This window comes from Nothobranchius furzeri, chromosome 16 (genome assembly GCF_043380555.1).
Source record: "Nothobranchius furzeri strain GRZ-AD chromosome 16, NfurGRZ-RIMD1, whole genome shotgun sequence".
Classification (NCBI taxonomy): Eukaryota; Metazoa; Chordata; class Actinopteri; order Cyprinodontiformes; family Nothobranchiidae; genus Nothobranchius; species Nothobranchius furzeri.
In genome coordinates this window covers 60,021,341-60,044,801 of record NC_091756.1, presented here as the reverse complement: position 1 = coordinate 60,044,801, position 23,461 = coordinate 60,021,341, and the positions used below count along the sequence as shown (strand labels likewise).

The following is a 23,461-nucleotide window of genomic DNA, read 5'->3' as shown; positions in this document are numbered from 1 at the left end:
AATCCATGTGTTAGGAGATCGTTTTGGGCCGCTGCTGTAAAAAAGGTGAGGCGCGAACCGGAAAAGCTCCTGCCGATCACAATTCAACAACGGATAATGACAGAACGGATAACGCTCGAAGCGCGCGGATTCTTCCTGATGTAAGAGGTGAGTCTCTGCTTTGTTTGCTTGTTTTGGCGTCGACATCTTCCTAGGGCGCAACTCTTAAAAAAACAGTAAAAACGGTGAGAAACGCTGGCAGTGAAGGACTTTACCAATCAGGAAACAGCTGGCAGTGAATGAGTTAAAAAGGTTTTTTTTGTTAACCACACCTTTAAACAAATAATCTGCTTAACAAACAGAGTAGGACAAAAAGTATAGGTGGGGGGTGTTCCGTGAATTAACTTATTATACGAGAACATCGTCAGTAAATAAAAATTTGGGATATGGGATTGTGGCTTTAATCGTGGCAGCGGAGAGGAACAACATCATATATGACATCAAATCGCTATATCAAACGTGATTTCCTTCTTTTGGTTTAATGGTGGACGGCATAAGTTGGAGTTGGTGTTGATTCTATGAGTTTAACAAATTTTCTGTTGTTGATCAAAGTTCATTTTAATTCTTCCTGAAAGTCCATCCAGCATCTACAGCTAAGGCACATCTGTGAAGCGTCATTAAGCTTATGTTCTGTTCACACCCAACTTGTGGTACAGACCAGTTTCCTCTCTGATCACCAGTCAGGTTAGTGGGTCAACCAATCAAGCTGGGAAAGCGGGGATTACGACAAACAGATGTTTCTGTGGGAACAAAGCTTTCTCTCCCTCCGGGTGTGGTGTTTGGTAAAGGGGTCGTACGCAAGGAGTCTGAAAACCAGCCCACTGCCGTTCTCATGCTAAGACAAGGAAAATATGAGATTAAAACACGCACAGTTCAAATCCAGGGCTTGGGTGTGCCTTGCAGGACAGGTTCCGCTTGGTTCCACTACCAGTGAATGGTGGTGATCTCAGAGCCTCCTCCTGACAGCAGGGGTGTGTTGAGGCTTGTATTCGGCACAGTGGGACACATATTGTTTAAAACTTGCCACCAAGAGATTTTCCTGCTGATACACATTTAAAAGCTCAGGTCGTTTTAACAAGTATGTGAAGAGAATTTCAAAGAGCCTTATGTCGTTCCTCAACATCAAGTTAACCTCATTCTATTTAGTCACAACTAGTTCATTGTCAAAAACCTGGTTAAAGTCTATAGATCATCATCTAAGTCACAACATCCCAGTCTGCCTAATCTAATCCCACACAACTAATTATATGTTTCCATGTTTTTTACTGAACGCACCATGTTAACATTCACAGTGCAGGTGGAAAAAGTATGTAGACTAATGACATCTCCAAGAGCTAACTGAAGTCGGGTAGACTCCAATCAATGGGATAAGATTGGAGGTGTTGGTTAGAGGAGCCCTGCCCCATAAAAACCACACACCAGTTATTTTTGAGTTTGCTTTTCTCAAGAAGCATCGCCTGATGTGAATGATGCCTTGCACAAACAAGTTCTCAGATCTATGATTAAGAATTGTTGACTTGAATATACCTGCAAAGGGTTATAAAAGTATCTCCAAAAGCCTTGATGTTCATCAGTCAGTAAGACAAATTCTATATAAATGGAGAAAGTTCTGCACAGTTACAACTCTCACTAGAGGTGCTTTTATAAGACACACCATGCCGGAGTAATATTACCGCAATGGTATGTCTATAAACGCGCCACGCCGGCATGGCGTTGCACGAATTTTGCGGCATTCGTTCCGCCTCGCTTGGTAGTAATATTGCCACATCAGCTCTTCGCCTCTGACAGCTAAACGCGTGTCGGCCCCGCTAATCCCTTTGGAGCAACTGTGGGAGCAAAAGAGGGCGGTCGCGTTAGTGACGTATTCTGCGCGCCGAGTGCCGGCTAGAAGGGATGCAAACACAGATAAACATGGCCTCTCACTAGTTTCTTTCAACCACCTACAACATGGCAAACTGGACGGACGTGGAGACCATGGAGCTTTTGGCCGTGCGAGCGGACGAACAGATTAGTCGCCTTTTTACGGGGACGGTGGTAAAATGGCCTGTATTTGATATAGCGCCTTCTAGAGTCCTGGAACCCCCCAAGGCGCTTTACAACACAATCAGTCATTCACCCATTCACACACACATTCACACGCTGGTGGGGATGAGCTACGATGTAGCCACAGCTGCCCTGGGGAGCACTGACAGAGGCGAGGCTGCCGAGCACTGGCGCCACCGGTCCCTCCGACCACCACTGGTGAGAGACAGCCAGCAGTTCGACAGAGAGGTGAAAACACCGGCTGAGCGGGGCGTCAAGCGGGACAAAAAGCAGGTAACATCTAAGCTAAAGGCCCTGAAAAAGAAATTTCATCAGTCTGACGTGTCTTCCGTCTGACGCTGAACGCGCGACCCTGTACGTCACACGCTGGGGGGGCCGCCCAGCGATCTCCCTATATCCCGTCTTGGTCTGAGAGGTGCCTGATGGCGGTATATTCTAGCTTCAGCTTTGCTACTATAAATGCCAAAATCCTCCCCAGGGTGCCGCGGCAAATCCCGTTTTGCAAACGCTATGGTCCTGTAAAAGCAGCTAAAAGGTGGCCATCATGTGAAAAGGACTGCAAGAGCACAGCATGCAGATTGCTCACTGAGGTGAAGAAGAAACCTAGAGTGTCAGCTAAAAACTTACAAAAATCTCTGGCATATGCAAACATTGCTGTTGGCAAATCTACAATACATAAAACACTAAACAAGAATGGAGTTGATGGATGTCCAAAAAACATTGATGCACAGCTCAAGTTTGCAAAAGAGTACCTGCATGTTCCACAGCAGCACTAGCAAAACATTCTGTGGACAGGTGAAAGCAAAGTTGAGTTGTTTGGAAAAAACCACACAACACTATGTGTGGAGAAAAAGAGACACGACAGCACACCAACATCAAAACCTCAACTGTGAAGTATGGTGGTGAAGGCATCATGGTTTGAGGCTGCTTTGCTGTGTCAGGGCCTGGAAGGATTGCTATCATCAAAGTAAAAATGAATTCCCAAGTTTATCAAGACATTTTGCTGGAGAACTTAAGGCCATCGGTCTACCAGCTGAAGCTCAACAGAAGATGGGTGATGCAACAGGGCAACGAACGACCCAAATAAACAACAGAATGGCTCAAACAGAAGAAAATACACCTGCAGGAGTGACCCGGTCAGAGTTCTGAACTCAACCCGATTAAGATGCTTTGGCACGACCTCAAGAAAGCGATTCACAGCAGACATCCCAAAAATATTGCTGAACTGAGACAGTTCTGTAAAAAGGAATGGTCAAGAATGATTCCTGACCATCGTGCAGGTCTGATCTACAACTACAGGAAACGGTTGGTTGAAGTTATTGCTGCCGAAAGGAGGTTCTTTGATCATTCACAGATGAACAGAAAAAGCTACCCAAGTCCCAATATGAAGTGTGTTTAAACGCCTGAAGCTAGTAACATAGAACCACAGATTACTGGTAATACATCGCTCCATTTCATTACACCTCCCTCCCTCGTCAGCTCAAATACGTAAGAGCAACAGGGTCGGGGCTCCTTTTCGATCATTAAAGATTAAAATCCCATCAGTTGTCTCACACACAATGGTGTGTGGTGAAATTTGTCCTACGCATTTGACCCATCCCCGTGGGGAACAGGAACTATTTGGTGGTTTAATTCCCCAATCCAACCTCTTAATGCTGAGCATCAAGCAGGGAGGCTTTGGGTCCCATTTTTAAAATCTTTGGTACGACTCAACCGAGATTTGAACCCCGAATTCCCCGTCAGAGTCCCAGAGCAGTCATACCACTAGGCCACTGAACTGGTTACACACATTACACCAATGCTGAAAGGCATCTCAGACAATACATGACTGTCATTAAAAAAAAAAAAAAAAGAGTTCCTTGAAAAATACAACATTAGGTCAATTCTGTATTTGACATGAGTTCTTTCTTAATAAGAGTGAAAAGCTTCTCTTACATTGTAGTTGGAAATTGGGTTCTCCCAGATTAATTCAAATCTAATGACAGATGGGAGAATCCTACAGAGGTTGTATAGGTAATGCAGCTCTCTGTCCAATACACACATATTTGAGAATTATTAATAAATACACTTTAGATAGATAGATAGATAGATAGATAGATAGATAGATAGATAGATAGATAGATAGATAGATAGATAGATAGATAGATAGATAGATAGATAGATGATAGATAGATAGATAGATAGATAGATAGATAGATAGATAGATAGATAGATAGATAGATAGATAGATAGATAGATAGATAGATAGATAGATAGATAGAAGATAGATAGATAGATAGATAGATAGATAGATAGATAGATAGATAGATGATAGATAGATAGATAGATAGATAGATAGATAGATAGATAGATAGATAGATAGATAGATAGATAGATAGATAGATAGATAGATAGATAGATAGATGTCCTTTATTGTCGTTAAATGATTGTCCATTCAACGAAATTTCCTAGAGCTCCACATTAGGCATCTGCTAAAAATACTAGAAAAATAGCTAAAACAAGTACAATATGCACCATGCAATAAAAACAAAAACATTACAAAATACAATAAATAATATCAATAGAGTTGATTTTTCTGTCCATTCAGGGTTCTAACAGCCCAGGGAAAGAAACTCTTCCTCAGTCTGGCGGTCCTGCAGCTGAGGGTTCTGAACCTTTTCTACAGTTTCAGGAGGGAAATAGATGAATGATGCTTTCCAAATAAATCTAAAGGTTATTTCTTTTAACCGCCATGGCCTGAGGCTGGGCAGAGACAGGAAGACTGGAGTCACAGATTTGTTGTGGACTCCTGCTGGATCAGTGTGATGGTCTGTGCTTGCAGGGAACCTTTTTAACGAAACAGGATCTAAAAGGTTTAAATTCCATTAACAATCATTTTCGTGGGGCTGGAGAGTCAACTACTGGCACTGGAAATGGAACAACAATGGTGAGAACGCCAGGTGATGTTGCAAACCTTCGGAACGAGAAACTAGACCCGTATATAAATGTGATGAGGCTTGATGTAGACTGGTGTCTAGCTTTACAGCGTAAACAAAATGAGAAGTAATTTGTAATCCTGAATGTGTAAATGCTGTTTGAGTGCCTTAATAAAGAAGCTGAGTTTCTTAATAGACTTGCTTTTGTTAATAGTTTTATAAAAGTGTTAATAAATGTGTGTGTTATTGGTGAATGCAGATATTACTGATGGAAACTCAATCTTTGCCAAACATCTGAAACAATTCTGTGAAGATAGTGCCTTACTGCTCGTCAGCTGAAGTTTGTTTACCTGCAGATATTTACAATTTTATCAGTGAAGTATGGCATACAGCTTCATGGTTGGGTCACGGTGTCTCAACAGCCTCCCTGTCAGCCATGAACATCTTACATGAGCTGTCTAGCTCTGATCACATCCCATTTGGGTTCAAAATAAATCTGGAGTGTGGGTCCATGTCTGAAGAACATGACAGTGAAAATACCAGGAAAGGTATAGACTGGCCTACCTCTCTGAAGAGGAAATAAAACTATCAGCTGCTTACTGAGAAACCCAGGGTAGCAGCCACCTGTCGAGAAACTGACTAAAGATCCAGAACACATCAGCAGTAGGTAACTTGTATGATGACATACGGGCCATTCCCATCTGTGCCGGGTCGGCCCGGGCCGGGTAGCCCCAGTCGGCCCCAGCCTGGCCCGGTTGATTCCACACATCCTTGTCTTAAGCCCATGTGGGCTGATTCTACCCACCAATCAGAGGCTTGCTCTAATGGAAGGTGTGAATTTGCTGTCAGCAGTGGGTGTGTTGGCCCTGGTCGGCCTGAAGCAGACCCCCTCGAGAAGAGGGCCGAGAATGAGCCTTGGTTGGCCCGGAAAAATACCAGGCCACCCAAATATGTAAACAAACTACGCTACCCGGCCCGGGCCGACCCGGTACAGGTGGGAATGGGGCTATAGTGAATGCTCTACATAAGCAGGCCTGCCAACCTTGTCAAAATGTTTTGAGTACCACTTGTGCGGCGTTGTTTCACAGACTTTTGCAACTCCATTGCTTTTTACGCTGTAATCTCCCCATTCACTGGATGGAAAATTGTACACACACACACACACACACACACATACTTGTTCATAGTTCTTATTTTGACTAGTAAGGTTATAGTCATTTTTACAGTTTGACCTGACTTCAAAGTATCATGTACTTTAATATTAAAGAGTAAAACTCTAAAGTTTCCTTATATAATATTTGTGCTTATACAAGTTACTTGCATTAAATTATTTCAATACAAATTAATAAAAAAAAAACAATTATATGTATCTTATGGTAATTATTTATTTTGTAAATTGCAATAGGTGTTTCTGTTCTCAATGTAATATTAAATTGGCTTAAAGCACATATGCACACATCGCCAGAGCTAATTTACTAATTACCTGCAGCTCCCTGGTGGCTTATGTCCACATCATAATTGCAGATTGTGCAAAATGCATGGTGAGGTTGTTTAGAGGGTCGCAAGCATGGCCACTGTTCTTGATATTTGGACAAAAATTTCTGAGACACATGGACCCTTCTTTTTAGCAGGTCTGCTAACCCTGTCTGCTTCTCCCTCATCCGCCATAGACTGTACAGTATATACCGCCATAGCATGAGTTTCAAAACGAGCTGCGAAAAAAAATAATGGCTGCATGTTTAAACTGTATAAATAATCACATTCCTCCTTATATACTGGCCAAATCTATCTCCAATGGATAAAGGCAAACACACACAGACACACACACACACACAGACACACACACACACACACACACACACAGTTTACCTTACCAGAGCAGCAGCGAATGGCGAACTGGAGGGAGAGAGGAGCAGCGGACAGGACGAAGCAGGGAGGGGGTTACGCTATAGGCTAGGCAGGATAGTTAGCTCTGGTTTTTCTCTGCTTTTCTACGATGATTGACTTAAACTTCTTCACCGCGCCGCTGAGTCGTGTTGTCAGCCATGAGTACCACGCGTGCATATTTGCCACAGAACTCAACTCACGACGTATCCGCAGCTTTGTGCGTAGTTTAGAGGGGTGAGTCGTACCAGCGTAAATAGATGCCAAATTGTGGTGTACTGGCTACGCAAAATGTGTACAGGTTGGCAGATCTGCACAAGGCTAGCATTCCCTTTCACAGACATAAAACCAAAATAAAGATTTGACCAGGCTGGAGAGAGTATGTTGAGTACCATGCTGAAGCACGCAACGCCTTCAAAGAGTGGGCGCTAGCAGAGAGACCTAGATGGGCCTGTGTTTGAGCGTAAAAGGGCTACAAATGCAAAAAACAAATATGCAGTGTGTTTTATTAATAAAAATGATCAGACTATGGCAGCTGTGTCTCTGGCTCTGAAACTCCTTAATAACAACACTAAAGATTTCTGGAAAGAAGTGAGACTCTACAGGAAGGAAAACACCTATACCCTGTGTGGTTGCTGGAGTCTCAGGAACTGAAAATATCCTAAAGTTGTGGCGACAACATTATTAATACTTGTTTAATTGTGTACCAAGTGAACCTTACAGTGAAAATATAGATTTACTCATGTCACATGAGGTCCATCAAGCCATTATTAAACTGCCTAATAATAAAGCCACTGGGTTGGATGGCATATCTGCTGAACACCTAAAGTATGCTAGCAGTAGATTAGCACCAGTCTATATGCCTTTTAGCTTTTCTTGCTCATGGATGTTTGCCTGATTCAATGCTAGCTGTTCTGTTGGTCCCAGTGATGAAAGACCAGAGTGGGACAGTTGGTAACATGGATAACTAGAGGCCCGTTGTTCTAGCTAGCATACTCTCAAAGGTCTTGGTAAGAATTCTGCTGGACAGAATTAACCACACCTTAAAAATCACAGATGATCAGTTTGGCTTTGTCTGACCTTGGTACAGACATGTGTACATATGCTCTAAAAGAGATTGTGACCAAATGCAGATACCACAACTCCTCAGTCTCTACGTGCTTCATAGATGCATCCAAAGCATTAGATAGAGTTAACCACAGGAAACTATCCATGAAGCTGCTGCAAAGAGGTGTCCCAAGATACATCGTCCACATCCTGGTTTATTGGTGTGGAAAACAGATGTTACAGTATCTCAGAGCCATTTAAGGTCAGTAATGGAGTCAGAAAAGGAGGCGTTCTATCTCCTCTTCTTTTTAACCTGTACACAGATGAATTATCAGTGAGGTTAAAGGTGTGCAGGACTGGCTGTGCAGCTGGTGGTGTTGTCATAAATCATCCGATGTATGCAGATGATTTAGTGGTTCTAAGCCCGAGTACTGCTGGTCTACAGCAGTTACTAGATATCTGTTCTCACTATGGAGTAGAACACAACGTTGCTTATAATGCAGCTAAAGGTGTGGTTATGATCTGCCAGGCTAAGGAGGACAAGCAAATGAAGTTTCCAGATTTTTATCTGTCAAACTGTGTATTAGTGTCACCAAGAAAGTCAAATATCTTGGTCATATCATCACTGAGGACATGAGAGATGATGATGGCATGTACAGGCAGTGCCTGTCGTATGTTATACGCTCAGGGAAATACTCTCACTCATAAGTTTGGGTCTTGTTCTAGTAAAGTAAAAATAACCTTGTTTAATGCTTACTGTACACCGCTCTACACGGCCCACCTATGGACTAACTATATGAAATGTAGTATACGTAGGCTGCAGGTTGCCTATAATGATGCTCTGCGTTTGATACTGAGGAAGCCTAGATGGACGAGTGCAAGTGAGACTTTGTAAATGTGAGTATAAGCACCCTACAAGCTGTTTTTAGAAATTATTCTTATATTCTTAAATTTATTTGTAGACTGAACAATTCTAAACGTGATTGTTTTAAATCTAACCAGCACCTGTGTCAGTGCAATACGTTACCAGTCAAAGATGTGGAAACTCTGGTATAACAGTCTTTTTTAGATTAGGGAGTTACTATAATTTATACTTTATTTTCACACTATTGTTATTATTGTCTCTTGTTTCTGTGTTTCATGATTCTCTTGTGCTTTAGTGTGTCATATTGTGCTCATTTCCTTTGATCTTATCTGTACATTTGGTTAGGGTTAAATAAAAAATCGGATGCTTTAAAAAAAGAAACCTGAATGTGATTTCAACGGCAGGACGGGGCTGAAATTCCTCAGCCAAACTTTCAGCAAGGCTTCACTGCAAAGTGAGTCCCCTCCCCCACCAGCTCAACTTTGTGCTGGCCATGAGTGCTGCTCTTTTCTTTCTTACTCACGTCTTCTCCTCTTCCTTTCCACACACTTTCTTGTCAAACTTGGTATTTGCCGGCTTGTTTCTGACCACTAAACCAAAGATTGCCCCATTCAGCAGCTAGATCTCACATCCCACCCTCAGCCTTGTTTTTCCCTCTTTTTTCTTTTTGCAAATTTTGAGATGGAAGTTAAGGCCAGCGAAGGGTCTGGTTGCGCCGGATAAAGGGAGTCTGTGTTTCACTGCCCTGATGGGCCTTCCTCCCCGGTCCAGAAACCACAAGCCTGAGCTTTCTTCTACGTTGGCTGTGGGAGGAGCAGAGGAATAAGGGCCAAATGTCGGCTGATGGCGATGTGCCATACCAGGTAGCTTTGACTAACACTACTAAAATGTCACAGAAATGTCCATAAAATATGATTTTAAAAGACTTACGACAGATAGTCTAGGCTAAACCAATGAGCAGAGTGAGTTTTGTACTCTGTAAAAGGGGACAAGGGCTAACGGATCCAAGGATATGTTCCCTAGGCTTAGATACAACAAAAAATCTTTTAAAAGAAGTTTCTGCTATTCACAATAACTTCAAACAAAACAAACTCATATGTTAGAAAGAAGCAACAGGGACAAAGTTGTCCTCTTCATTTGTAGGCCACCATATAAAGTTATGTAATATCTGACTTCTATAGGCATTAAACCTGTAGCCTAGTGAACTAGACCAAATTCTTGCTTTGCAAAGTTTGGTCTAGGAACGCTCCACTGGGACCGCTGCAGCCCCTAACAGCATTATGGCTGGCCAATCACAGCTCTCTAGAGGGGTTTCAAACGCATAAAGAGCTGTGATTGGTCCATAATGGTGGGCCAGTCATAGTGCTCGATCTGCTTAGTGGACAAATCACAGAGCTTTATCCGCTTTGTGGGCCAATCAGGTCACTCTGTATGCCTGGTGGGTGGGATGATGCAACAGAGTGAAACAAGATGGCGACAGCTCGTTTGAAACGGCTTTTAAATTAATTTTGGACTATTAGAACTTCATCTGTCTGCTCCATTAGAACCAGGAGCAGATAGATGAATTTAAGTGCTTTTTTTTTTTTTTTTTTTTTTTAGAAAAAATGATGCGTTTTCTCCTTCAACTGCGGACCGCCTCATTTACCGATGGCTGTTGCGGTAAGTTTGTCACATTCATTGTCCAGTAGCATGCGGAGATCATTTGAAAGACAACGGTAGAGCCCGCCCCACAACTGAGAGCCGTCAATGGAGCGTTGCCAGACTAAATAATACATTTATTTAGTCTGGCTTGACAGGCTAGGTAGCCTGGAAATCTAGAAAGAAAAAAGCCAAAGCAAAATTATTTTGCTTTGCATGTCGATCTAGGCTACATAGGAGCCTTGGCAGGTCTATCATTGGGCTGAGCAGTATTGTGTTATGCCAATCATAGCAGAGCAGAACAAGATGGTGGCAGCTCATTTGAAATGGCTTTGGCATCAACTTTGGACTATTTAGACTTGGGCTCTTCTTAAGTCCTTTATTTAGAACGAAGAGCATTTGCATCTACTTCGACAGTGTATGGCAAACTGACATCCGAAGCGGTGGGTGTGTCACGTTGTTGTCCAATAGCAATCAGTCTGAAGGACAAATGTAGATCCTCCCCATGACTGAGATCTGTCCAGACTAAACAATCACACATATGGCTTACCAGGCTATGAACGAGTTTGACACCTCACCACTGACTTTATTTCTTTGCTTCATTTAAACACCCCCACAATCCTGTGTTCAGGGTCCGAAATTAAATGTTTTACTCACCGGCCAAGTTGGCTGGTAGATGATGAAAATCTACCAGCCAAGCATATTTTTTACCGGCCAAAATTCAAAATGATTTAGATCTACCTAAAGCATGTAATTCTATATTATGTTGATTCCAAACAGAGTGACAAAATAATTAAAACATCACTTAATAAGAAAAACAACTATTTTGTCATCTTAGGTGTGTTATTGCTGTGTCTTTGTAAATCCATGCTTTCGTTCTTTTTTTAAAAAGAAAAAAGAACGAAAGCATGGAACTATTTTGTCATTTTACTATTTATTTTTAGAGATGTTTTTATGAACTCTTTCATTGAAATCTAGTCAGACTCCTTGTTTTCTCTGTCCAGGAAGTCTGGCCTCCTGCTTCTGACACCGTCTTTGTGCCAAAGCATTACAGCCTCAGTTGGGTCATAGTCCTTGATCTCTGGAGAACACAGCTGCACCATGAGAATATCTGAAAGTGTGTCAGGGCTAGGGTTGTCACGGTAACCGGTGTAGCAGTAAACCCCGGTAAAAAAGTTGACAATAATAATAACCGTCTTGTTTTAAAAAAATATTTATTATCTCGGTGGATTATCGTGGCTGCGGTGTAGGCGCGGTGACCCTTACCAGCCACCGTTTCATCTGCTGAAGTTGCCGGCGGCACATGCGCACTTTGTTGTTTACGACCAAAACTTTCTTTAAGCTAAAGCTGAAATAATGGCAGGAGGAGACGGCAGCACTTGGGACACTTATTATCCCTCAAAGAAGACAAAGTCGGAAGTACGGGCATTTTTTGGATATTTGAAGAATGCCGAGGGACAGTTGTCTGTGAAAGGCAGCAACGCTACGTGGCCATCATAATGTAGCCATTGTCTCACGACTCCGCCGTCTCCAGTTCGCCACTTTTCACAAAATCTTCTGGTTGCCACTGGTCCTGGTGGCTTTTCTTCCAGTTCGACGAGTTTTCTTTTGGAAGGCTGTCTGACTCCAGTTAAAAACCGCCACATTCCACCGCTAGTTTTAACACGAAGCTAACTGCTAACTTGATAAACTGGTTGAATGGGATAGGTGGAAATGACGTTGGATGCGGCGTTCACGTTTCGCGTACGTTTGTGTACGTTGCATGCAGCGGGAGGAGTATCAGCAATCCATGGAAGATGACTGATAAACATAACTAATTTGGTGCAAACATTTACTCGCCAGGTGGCCGGTAGAGCTCAAAAATTTACTCGCCAAATGGAGCAATTTGCTCGCATTTGGCGAGTGTTAATTTCAGACCCTGCCTGTGTTGCATCACTATCACACATTTACATGTGCATCTAAGTCAATCTAGGTCAATCTAAAGTAAATGACTGGGAGCATTTATTCCAGTTTACACGTACGTTAGAAAACCGAACCCTCAAATGAAGCTTGTTCCACTCCAGTACAGTAAATAGTGACATGCGCTCTTTCGCGTCAGCACTCTTCTAGTTAGCTTATAGCAACACAGATGGTAAACAAACGATGGCAGGAGTGAAGCAGATGAAGTCAAAACAGGATATGCACACTTGCCAAAGGATTAGACAGCAACAACGCTGCAGTATTTGGTACGTACTAGAGCTGGGCGTATGGCCTATAATCATATACTATAAGCCTGGCGGATTCGGCCGTCAGAGCGGGGTGGGGGGTCGCGCGCTCCATCCCGCAGCGCTCCTCTGTGAGAGCTGGGGTGGAGGTGTATGGGGTTAGACCCGTGCCAAAACCCGTGCACGCGGATTCCGCGTGCACGGGTTTTGGCACGGGTCTAACCCCATAGCAGTGGGGTGGTTGCACACGTTTTGCTGCTGTTTGTCACCAGTATCGATTGATGGAGGGCTCTAGTTTCTTTGCGCCGTTCGTGTCAGTGGACACGGTAGGGTCGGGGGGAAAGGCATGACACTTAGCCTGGCGGATGGCCAAGTAGGGCTGCTCAATTAATCGAATTTTAATCACGATTACGATCTGAGTTTTGAGCGATTATAAAAAACAAAACAAGCCGATTATTTGCTCCTCCTGCTTGCGCTGCCCTGAGTTGCAAATGAAGCGCTCCTCCCACAGTGTTGACAACTTAGTGACTGTGACGCTATTTCTAGCAGCTTTTCAGACCCCCTTCTTGACTTTTTAACTTAAAAGTACCTAGCGAACACCTGAGAAACATCTCTGGTAACCCTTAGCTACTTTCTGGATAACTGTCGTCGACGTTTCCTGCAGGTTAGCTAAACACTCCGCCTGCGCTCCGGACCGTTCTTCAGGACATTAGGAAAGGGAATGATGTAGTGATGTGTCGGTCGCTAAAGAAACAGCTCTCGGAGCCGGCTCCCTGTTGGATTAACCAGAGTGAGTGACACACACACACCGCACCTGCGGACTCCTGAGCCGCTAAAAATGGCTAAATGTGCGCGTGCGGCGCGCTAAACACACGTGCAGCTTGCCCCTGATTGCTGTGAGACCGGGTTGGGGGTTGGGGGGTGCAGCTGTGGTTGGGACAATTATTACATTAACTGATGGACTTGTAAATAAATAGTTTAAAAATAAGGTAGAAATAAGTTCCTCACGCTGATAAATAATAACTAATCTCTCTGAGGACACAGTGTTAGTGCACTCCTACAGCACCTTGACACGACTAAATACGTATTATGCAACATTTTGTGAACATCAATTAATTTGCATTTATTTGTTATAAATGCCACTGTATAATTCTTGCTGACAGTATTTGCAAGATATTGCTATTTGGGTCTGTACTAGTTAGACTTAAATGAGTTAAACCAAACCCTTGGGTCATAAACTATGAGCTATAAGTATATTGGTCTTTTTATACTGGGAATCAGGAGTTCTTTTAGTGATCATCTTGTTTCTTATTTTTGTCCTGATTGTGCCCTGAGCAATTTATGACTGAATAAAAACAAATAAAATCAACATAAATTGAAAAATCGTCCTAAATAATCTCCCGGGGCTCTGCCGGCTGCTGGTTGTGGCCCCACGGGGCGATACTCTGTGCCTCTCGAGGGGGGCGGGGGCCTTTCTGGTTGCGGGCTCCTTGGGGTTCCTGTGTTCTGGGGCAGCGCCTGGATCTCTGGGACTTGGAGCTCCCCCCCGTCTCCTACGCGTCTTTGGGGGGCAGATCTGTGGTCCCTCACACTCTCTATTGGACGCTCCTATAGATAAACCTTACATAAACAAGCGCGTGTACACACACAGGTGCTCACATGGTGCTCTCATAAGTATGGGCTTGGGCACGTTCAACACATGTCTTAAGACTATGGTGGGCACTCAATGCACTGTGGTATATTATCGTGTGACTGTTTAGTTAAACAATGATTGATTATATATTTCTTCATCAAGTTGACGCAGTGATAGCTTGATTTTGTTATATTGGTGTTGTGTCCCATTTTTTTGTTATGTTTTGCTTTTTTCTCGTCTCATTTTGCAGGTCTAGAAGCAGACTCTTGTTCATTATTGTTTATTTTTGTTGAATCCCCCCCCACCTAACCCCCTCTCTCCCCACCTTTTCTCTTTTCCTTTCTCTTTCACCTCTGTCTCCGTGTCTGGTCGAAATTACAAAGCATTCAAAAACAATAACAATAAAGTTTTAAATATCAGGTGCGACATTAAAAGCAGACTCTTTGATGCTCCACCTGAGACATTAAAAGCAGATGCTCTGATGCTCCACCTGAGAGTAAAACTGTAAGGCTTGTTACCAGCATTCAGACATCAATTCTGCTTGCTTCACAGCCAGACAGGACACGTATCAAAAAAAAAAAAAAAAAATCGTCCTAAATAATCGTGATCTCAATTTCAGTCACCATAATCGTGATTATTATTTTTGCCATAATCGAGCAGCCCTATGGCCAAGCAAAGCCTGGCGGGCTGCCAGGCTTATAATAGCGCTGGGGGAAACCCTGGAATGTTGCCAACCTACACACAACTTTCCATTTTTTATTATGAAATTTATTGATATGGGGAAAATTTTTCACGATAAGAGTCAGAAATTTCGATGACGATAAATTTTTGATTTATTGCCCAGCCCTAGCACGTCCTGTTCTGTTTGATAAATGACCCGCACTTGTATAGCGCCTCTCAGAGTAAGTAATCCAAAGCGCTTTACACCACAGTGTATCATTCATCCATTTACACACACATTCACACACCGATGGTGTAACACGTGCTACTTTGTGGTGATGATATTAGCAGAATACTGCTTCTGCGGTCTCATCTCTTTCAGAAGTTACCAATAATCGTTTACATGCAGATGCAGTCAGGTTTCTACCGCATTACCTGGGCACCTCAGCACGATTAGAACCAGTTCACCTTCAGCGAGACTAATGATTTATGCATATCAGAATCAGCTGATGAGATTGGAGACACCTGGAGTGGACGCTGGCGCGTTTTTGCAGCCGCTGCTCACCGGTGATTTTAACGTGATTTTATCGTGTTTTACTTTTTATGGAGCACTACATTGTAGATGTCCTAAGCGGGTGTTATATTTTTTCTGCCTCCATTGGATCCTGTTTGGTTGTCAGTTTATTGTTTGGGTGTACAAGCGGACTAAACCTACCTCTCACTCCTCCCGGCTGTTGACCCGCTGCTATCGGCTAGCTGACCACCGCTGTTCATCATGTGGACCTGCAAGTTATTTATCTGGTTGACCCTCCTCTGGTCTGCCCTGTCCCTTCTCCTCCAACCTGGGGCAGCTCTGTTCCAGTACACGGCGGCTGATCTCCTCCTGCTACGCGGGCATCTCTCTGTGCCTCCGCCGGTAGCATTACAGCTCCACCCGGAGATCGTCCTTCCTCCCCGCCGGAGATACATCCATCGTGGGTCTCGCCGTAACTTCCAGCTGGATAACTCTCACTCAATCACCTCATACTGGTCCACAACTCGTCATCCTCGCCTCAACACTGGCCGGACTGCGGACCTTCGCTCGCTAGCCAGCCTGGCGAAGACAGCAACCTTCAACCACAACAATACCGTCAACTTCGGCCTCCTGAATGTCCGCTCTCTCACAAACAAGGGTCAGCTCATTCAGGACCTCATCACCGACCATAAACTGGACTTCATCGGGCTCACGGAGACCTGGCAGCAACTTAACGACTTTTCCCAACTTAACGCTTCCGCCCCCCCCGGCTTTGTTTACCTTTCCTATCCACGTGGCTCCGGTCGCGGGGGCGGTCTCGCGCTGCTCTATCGCGAGAAGTGGAAGGTGCTGCCTGTCTCCACTCCTGCCTTCAGCTCCATGGAATCTTCTGTTTTTCAAATACCCGGTCCCACTCCTACAGTTATAGCCTTGATCTACCGCCCACCCAAGCCCAATAGTGACTTTTTAAATGACTTCTCCTCATTACTCACCCAGCTCACTACCCTCTCCCCCAATGTCATTCTGCTTGGTGATATAAATATTCATATGGACAACTTGAACCTCCCCCTCACCAGAGACTTCTCCTCCTGCCTCAACAGCTTCGATTTTCAAACATATTCTAATTTTCCCACGCACATTAAAGGTCACTCTCTTGATTTAATCTGCTGCTCTGGTTTAACCCCATCTAACTGTTCTGCTAATGATGTAAATATATCTGATCACTTTTTTCTGTCATTCAACATCCCCCTCTGCTCTTTAAGAACTAAGCCTATCCGTCACATCTCATTCCGCAATATCAAAAACATTAACCCAGACACCCTGTCATCTATTATTAACACTATATCCATCCCTAGTTCTGCTTCTCCTGACCATCTTGTTTCTCATTATAACTCCACACTCCACAATATCTTGGATTCTCTTGCCCCAGTCAAAACTCTGTCCGTCTCCTTTACTAACTCTGCCCCCTGGTTTACCCCTGAACTCCGACAGATGAAAGCCAAAGGACGTCAACTCGAACGCCTCTATAAACGAACTGGTCTTGCAATACACAAAGAAATGCACAAAACTCATCTGCTTCAATACTTGGACTCAATTAAACATACAAAATCTGCTTTCTACTCTGGATTGGTTTCCTCCAATGAAGGCAACTCCAGGACTCTGTTCTCAATAATGCGCAATATTTTTCATCCCCCGGACTCTCTACCCCCCCACCTGTATTCTGCTGACTCATGTAACTCTTTATTAACCTTCTTTATTCAGAAAATTGCTTCCATACACCAGCAATTAATTCCAAGTTCTTCCCCTCCCCCTGAGATTTTTTCACCCGGCCAGTCATTTTGTTCCTTTCTTCTTCCCACCTCATCCGAAATATCTGATATTATCTGTAAATCCAAGCCCACCACCTGCTCTCTCGACCCCCTCCCTACAGTTTTGGTTAAAACATGTCTCACCTCCCTTCTCCCTCTCATAACCACCATAATCCACTCCTCCCTCTCTACCGGTATTGTTCCCTCACTTTTCAAAACTGCATCTATTACTCCAATATTAAAGAAACCCGGCACCGATCCCAATAATTTCAATAATCTTCGTCCCATCTCAAATCTTCCCTTTCTTTCAAAAATCCTTGAAAAAATAATCTCTGCTCAACTCCATGCTCATCTCACGCTCAATAGCCTCTATGAACCCTTCCAGTCTGGCTTTCGTCCTGGCCACAGTACAGAAACTGCACTCATAAAAATCACCAATGACCTCCTCACTGCTGCCGATACTGGACTGCTCTCCATTCTCATCCTCCTCGACTTGAGTTCAGCCTTTGATACCATCTCTCACACCATCCTCCTCCATAGATTGTCTTCCCTTGGCATTTCTCATACCCCGCTTGATTGGTTCCGTTCATATCTCTCTGGTCGTACTCAGTTTATTCAACTCAAATCCTTCACTTCCCGTCCCTTCCCTGTCACTACTGGCGTCCCCCAAGGCTCTGTTCTCGGTCCACTCCTTTTCATCACTTACCTTCTTCCCCTGGGAAATATTTTCCGTAAATTTGACATCCATTTTCATTGTTACGCGGATGACACCCAGCTCTATGTATCCTCCAAACCCTCCTCTTCACTTCCTCCTTCCTCCCTCACCAATTGTTTATCTGAAATCAAAGACTGGTTCACATCAAACTTTCTCAAACTCAACAGTGATAAAACAGAAATGTTACTTGTCGGCACTAAATCTTTTCTATCCAAAATCCACAGCTTTACACTTCCCGTCGACAACTCCTTAGTTTCCCCCTCCCCTCAGGTCAAGAGTCTGGGTGTCATCCTCGACTCCTCACTATCCTTCCAGTCCCACATAAACAATATTACCCGGTCTGCCTACTTCCATCTACGTAACATTAACCGCCTACGCCCCTCCCTCACTACTCACTCGGTCGCCATTCTTGTCCACAGCCTCATCACTTCCCGTATTGACTACTGCAACGCTCTTCTCTTTGGTCTTCCTCACAAATCCCTCCATAAACTCCAACTTCTCCAGAACTCGGCAGCCCGCATCATTTCCAGAACTCCCTCCTTCCACCACATCACACCTGTTCTTCAGCAGCTCCACTGGCTCCCTGTCACTTCCAGAATCCAATTCAAAATTCTGCTATATACATTCAAAGCCATCCATAACCTAGCTCCACCGTACCTCTCAGACCTCCTTCATCCTTCAACCTCCACCCGTTCCCTCAGGTCCTCCTCCTCCATCCACCTCTCAGTCCCACCTTTCCGTCTGGTCACTATGGGGAGCAGGGCCTTCAGCCGCTCTGCTCCCCAGCTCTGGAACTCACTTCCTCCTGACCTCCGTAACATTGATTCCCTCACTCTCTTTAAAACCAGACTCAAAACTCACCTGTTCCGTCTGGCATTCCAATAATTACTCTCTTTGCTCCAATCTGTCTGTTTGTTTTATGCTGTTTTATCTTTTATTGTTGTGTATTTTATCTCTGTAAAGTGTCCTTGAGTGTTCAGAAAGGCGCTGTTGAAATAAAATGTATTATTATTATTATTATAAAACAGTTGACCTCAGACCATCTAGGCAAACGTTTGGTTTTCTGATGCGCATGTAAACGCACCAAGTGACGTTTACAAACAAATACCATATGATCATTCCCCCCCCCCCCCCCCCCCCGCACGCTTAAAGACATCCAAAAACAGCTACAAGATAGAAATAAACATCAGTAGTTAATATCAGCCTAGTTTAACTTATAGGAGCAATGTCGGCATGTTAGGAAACATCATCAGCTGATACCAATGTAGATGCAGATATATTGTGCACCCCTATCAATAACAAAGCAGTAATAACCATCACTTTTTAAACAGCGAGGACTCCCCTTTCAATACGGCAGTTAAAACATAAACAAACATGCTGCAAGGACATGAGGAAACTTGTTAGGAAACATTAGTATAAGACGACTTGCAGTAAACAGTAAATTAAACTTGTACACAAACAGAAGGTGTAATGATAGCTGAGCATCGGAAGTCCCACAGTTAGTGGAAACAGTCTGATAAAAGCCACAACCAAATAGTCCACTCTGGAGTTTTGCATCTATATTTGCATTAGTGGGGAGAAAAGCACAGTTACAATGTACAAAAAGGTATACAGTAATCCCTCGCTACTTCGCGGTTCGTTCATCGCGGATTCGCTGCTTCGCGGATTTTTTCTTTGGAGCATTTTTCAGGGGGAATTCGCAGATTTGCTGTATTTTTCACTGATTCGCGGTATTTTTCTATGCGAAATATCAAGAAATTCTTGTTTTTTTCATCAATTTCATCATAAAATGCACTTTTTGTAATAAAACTAAAAAAAACCAAGTAAAAATTTTTTTTTTCTTGAGTTTTACCCACAAAAAGAGAATGTGATCATACGATAATTCAATAGGGAGCGTGGTTTCACAGACGCGGAAGTGAGCGTCGGTGAAACGCCGGCTGATCTAGGAACCCCCCGAGCGTTCAAGCGTCAACGAAGTGACACGGAAATGCCGGGTTTTCCAGAAGTAAGTAAGATAACTTACTATGAGCTGATAGTTCGTTGGATTGATCGGTAGATTGGAAACTAATCATGAATCTGAAGAAACGATGACTGAGTGGTGAGCTGGAAAGGCGACTTCCGTTTATAGCCGCGGTGTGTGACGTAGGTGCGACGTGGAGGGAATCCCCGCGAGGGGCATGCTGGGAGTCCCTACTTCGCGGATTTTCACCTATCGTGGTCAGGTCTGGAACGCATCTACTGCGATAAATGAGGGATTGCTGTACACTGGTTTCTCCTTAAAGTAGTTGCGATCGGGCAGATAGGAGGCTACAACAAGTTGGGAGCAACATGGCGAGTCGCGGCACAGCACCACACTTTTGGAGCGACGAAGAAACTAAAGCGCAAACAAACGCGGTCGCTATCTCTTCTGAACTGGGAAACATGTTGTTGTTTTCACGGATACCGGAACAACATATTGCGTCTGGACGTAGTCCATACGTCCTGACGCTACCCCAACGTCCGCATTAAAACCGGGTTATGCAAGTTAGGGGTAACTCTTTCTATTTATGCTTGTAAACGGGTTATTCTGATCAACTCAGAAACCCGAATACCGACCTTAACCCGATCATAACCCGGACATTGGCTGCATGTAAACGTACTCAATGTAGAAAAAGGTATACACTAGTTTCTCCTTAAAGTAGTTGCGATCGGGCAGAGAGGAGGCTAATCTTGCAGCATGGCAGTAACTTTGGAAGAAAATAAAGCACAGCACTCATAGTCGATGTGTTTGGCTGTGTAGCCATGCTGCTCAGAGATAAAACACAATTCTCCCACCAGCCCACGACTCCTCAGAATGAATGAACAGACATACGAGTGAATGTTCATGAACAACACGGCCTCTCATAGGGTCATCTTGTTCTTGCCAAACTGCAGTCTGCTTGACAACAAGACTGCCGTCATTGAGCCCCCCCCCCCCCCCCCCACCGCATTATGTGCAGAGCTTCATTCAACAGGCCGAGTTCAGGTGTCCCTCGTTAAAACAGACAACCTTAAAAAAATTTTATGTACAGATTAAACAACTCACTAAGAAACGTCTTTGCAAATTAAACTTGTGTCTGTCTCGCTCCACTAGCTTAAAACTCTGAAACAACATATGGTGCATAAGATTATGAAACGTCTGTCTCAGCAGTGCTGCTAACCGGCGTCTGCCAGAGCAGTTAGTGTTGAGACTACGTGAGGGTTTAGGACAGATACAGGGAAGTGTTCGAACCACGGTTCTGATGCAGCCCCCAGGTCCAGAATCACACCTCTGTGTGAAGCAGCTAGTAAATTACGTATTTAAATCACTGAGCCAACTTCACTTGGATATCCCCCACTCAGCAGGAAGGGGCAGGAAATACGCTGATATAGTAGCTTCCTTATTGTTTCCTATTCGCCTGCTAAATTACTCTGACAGCATGTTGGCGAGTAACAACAGGAACCCAGAGAAACGGCTTCAGTTTGATGTCCACTTCTCTGTAAAGAAGGAATTGGTGATTTTCCTCACCGTGTGAACGCCATACACACATTCCTACTGTAGCAATCCATTTCTTCTGCGTTTTTACTAAGTTTATTTCTGGATTATCTAATTATAACTATAAACGTTAAATGTTCAGGCCTTTTAACATTTAAATATGTTTAAATATTAAGCATGACCGACTGGCTCAAACATAAAAAACTTTGTAATTCGGACATCTAAAACATATGTGGAAACTTTAAATAAGTTACAGACATTGTGTTAACACCAAGTAATTTAGCTTTTTTTCCTATTTTGTAGCATTTCTGCTAATGTAGCAAAAATAGTTGTTCTATGTTTAAATTAGGGATGCACCGATCAGGTTTTTTGCTGCCGATCACCGATACCGATACCAAAGAATGCTGATCACCGATACCGATCACGTGGATTGGCCAGAAATTTTCTACAATATTATAATGAGTGCTGCAAACTACATAATCTGGGAATAAAGGAAATGTAACCTAATCTAAAATGGTCTGATCGGTCTGCTTTGATCTATTTTGAAAACTCCAATCAAAACCGATAGGGGCGCTATCGGCCGATTGTGATCAAATGCCGATCCATCGGTGCATCCCTAGTTTAAATGCACCTAAACTAGACACTAGGGTTGGGATACATACCCTAATAAAAATCTCTTAAGTAAGTTTGCTCAAATTGAAAAAACTCACAGTAATTAAGCAAATTCATTCAGCCCAGAAAATTGACAATGTTTTTGCAGGAAATGTAATGAATCTGAGCCCTTGGTGCATTGATTCTTCAAAAATGATCAAGAACAACTCGACAGAAAAACCACCAACATGTTTGTCACATCTGAGGACAAGGAGCATCCAGGAGAAGCACAAATCGAACCATGGACACCTAAAAGCGCCCTGGTGTGCTGCATGAAGTGATGGGAGTAAGAAGCATTAAGGAGGAAGGGATTTTAGCACCAAAGCCATGAGGCAGCAGCTGTCACCAACCCAAGCAAAGCGGGCTAACCAAGACAAGCAGCACGTTTATCTGAGATGGCGATGACCCCCCCCCCCCCCCACCACCACCACCCACGTGCAACAGCTGACACTTACATCTATGTCGAAGAACTCCTGGGAGTCGTCCAGGCCCTGCACACGGATATGAGGGCCTCGCCCATGACCTTTGCTCCCACTGCCCATGTTGCCACTGAGACTTTGGCCTGGTTCCAGGGTGCTGATCCCAGCATTGAACTGGGCTCCCAGTCTAGTCCCGGGGGTCTGCAGGACCCGATAGGAACCTTCTATTTCCCCCATGACTCCTGCAAACACAGAACAGGTAGAAATTAACTCACGCGGGACGGGTCATGAAAAGAACTAAACCAAATATCCAAAAGAGACTTCGCATGAAGCGCAGAATGGTTTAACTTACACCAATGACCAGTGTAACCAGGTTTTTGCATATTTCAATACAAAAATAGCTGCAGACACAGAAAACGCAAACACAGACACATCTGACTTGTTTACAAAAGCCAGGGAAGTGGCCCTTTACGGACAGCACATTTTACAAAAAGTTCAAGATGTGCAGTAAATCAACATATGTGACAAAATAGCGACTTCGCTGTTTTCTTCACCATCTTTATTTTGCGTTTAAAACCCAACTGGGCCAGTGGGCTGAGGATGTTCTTGCCTGCGCTTTAAACACTGAAGCAGAAAGTTTGGGCTCATTTTCCTTTTATAAACTAGTCCTCCACGCACATAAACACCTCAAAAAGTAAAAAAAAAACAACAACAAAACAACAAAAAAACAAAGTGAAAACCCTTAAGTCCTCGACCCTAACAGGTACCCCACGCTTTGAGTAAAACCCAAATACCTCCTGAAAGAATGATAAAAACGGATTTAAAACTCACCTTTTTTGGCCTGAAACGAGAAAAACTAAAACTTTGTAGCACAGAGAAGGTCACTACTCCGCTCCATGGTCGTCGTCAATCCGAGCAGCGAGATTTCACGCT

General features: G+C 43.6%; 1 protein-coding gene across 7 annotated transcripts in view; it reads right to left on the bottom strand.

The window, feature by feature from the left end:
• Positions 1-23,461, bottom strand: part of farp2 (FERM, RhoGEF and pleckstrin domain protein 2) — a 68,559-nt gene that overhangs the window by 45,084 nt on the left and 14 nt on the right. For all 7 annotated transcript variants that reach the window (XR_011516947.1, XM_070545878.1, XM_070545881.1 and 4 more), the window contains exons 1-2: positions 23,360-23,461; positions 22,565-22,770 (exon numbers count right to left, since the gene is read on the bottom strand). The exon at positions 23,360-23,461 is cut by the window's right edge and continues 14 nt beyond it. Coding sequence is in view for 6 of the 7 variants with exons in the window: in XM_070545878.1 (XP_070401979.1) it covers positions 22,565-22,765 (201 nt within the window). In the remaining variant the exon portion in view is untranslated. The remainder of the gene's footprint in view (positions 1-22,564; positions 22,771-23,359) is intronic.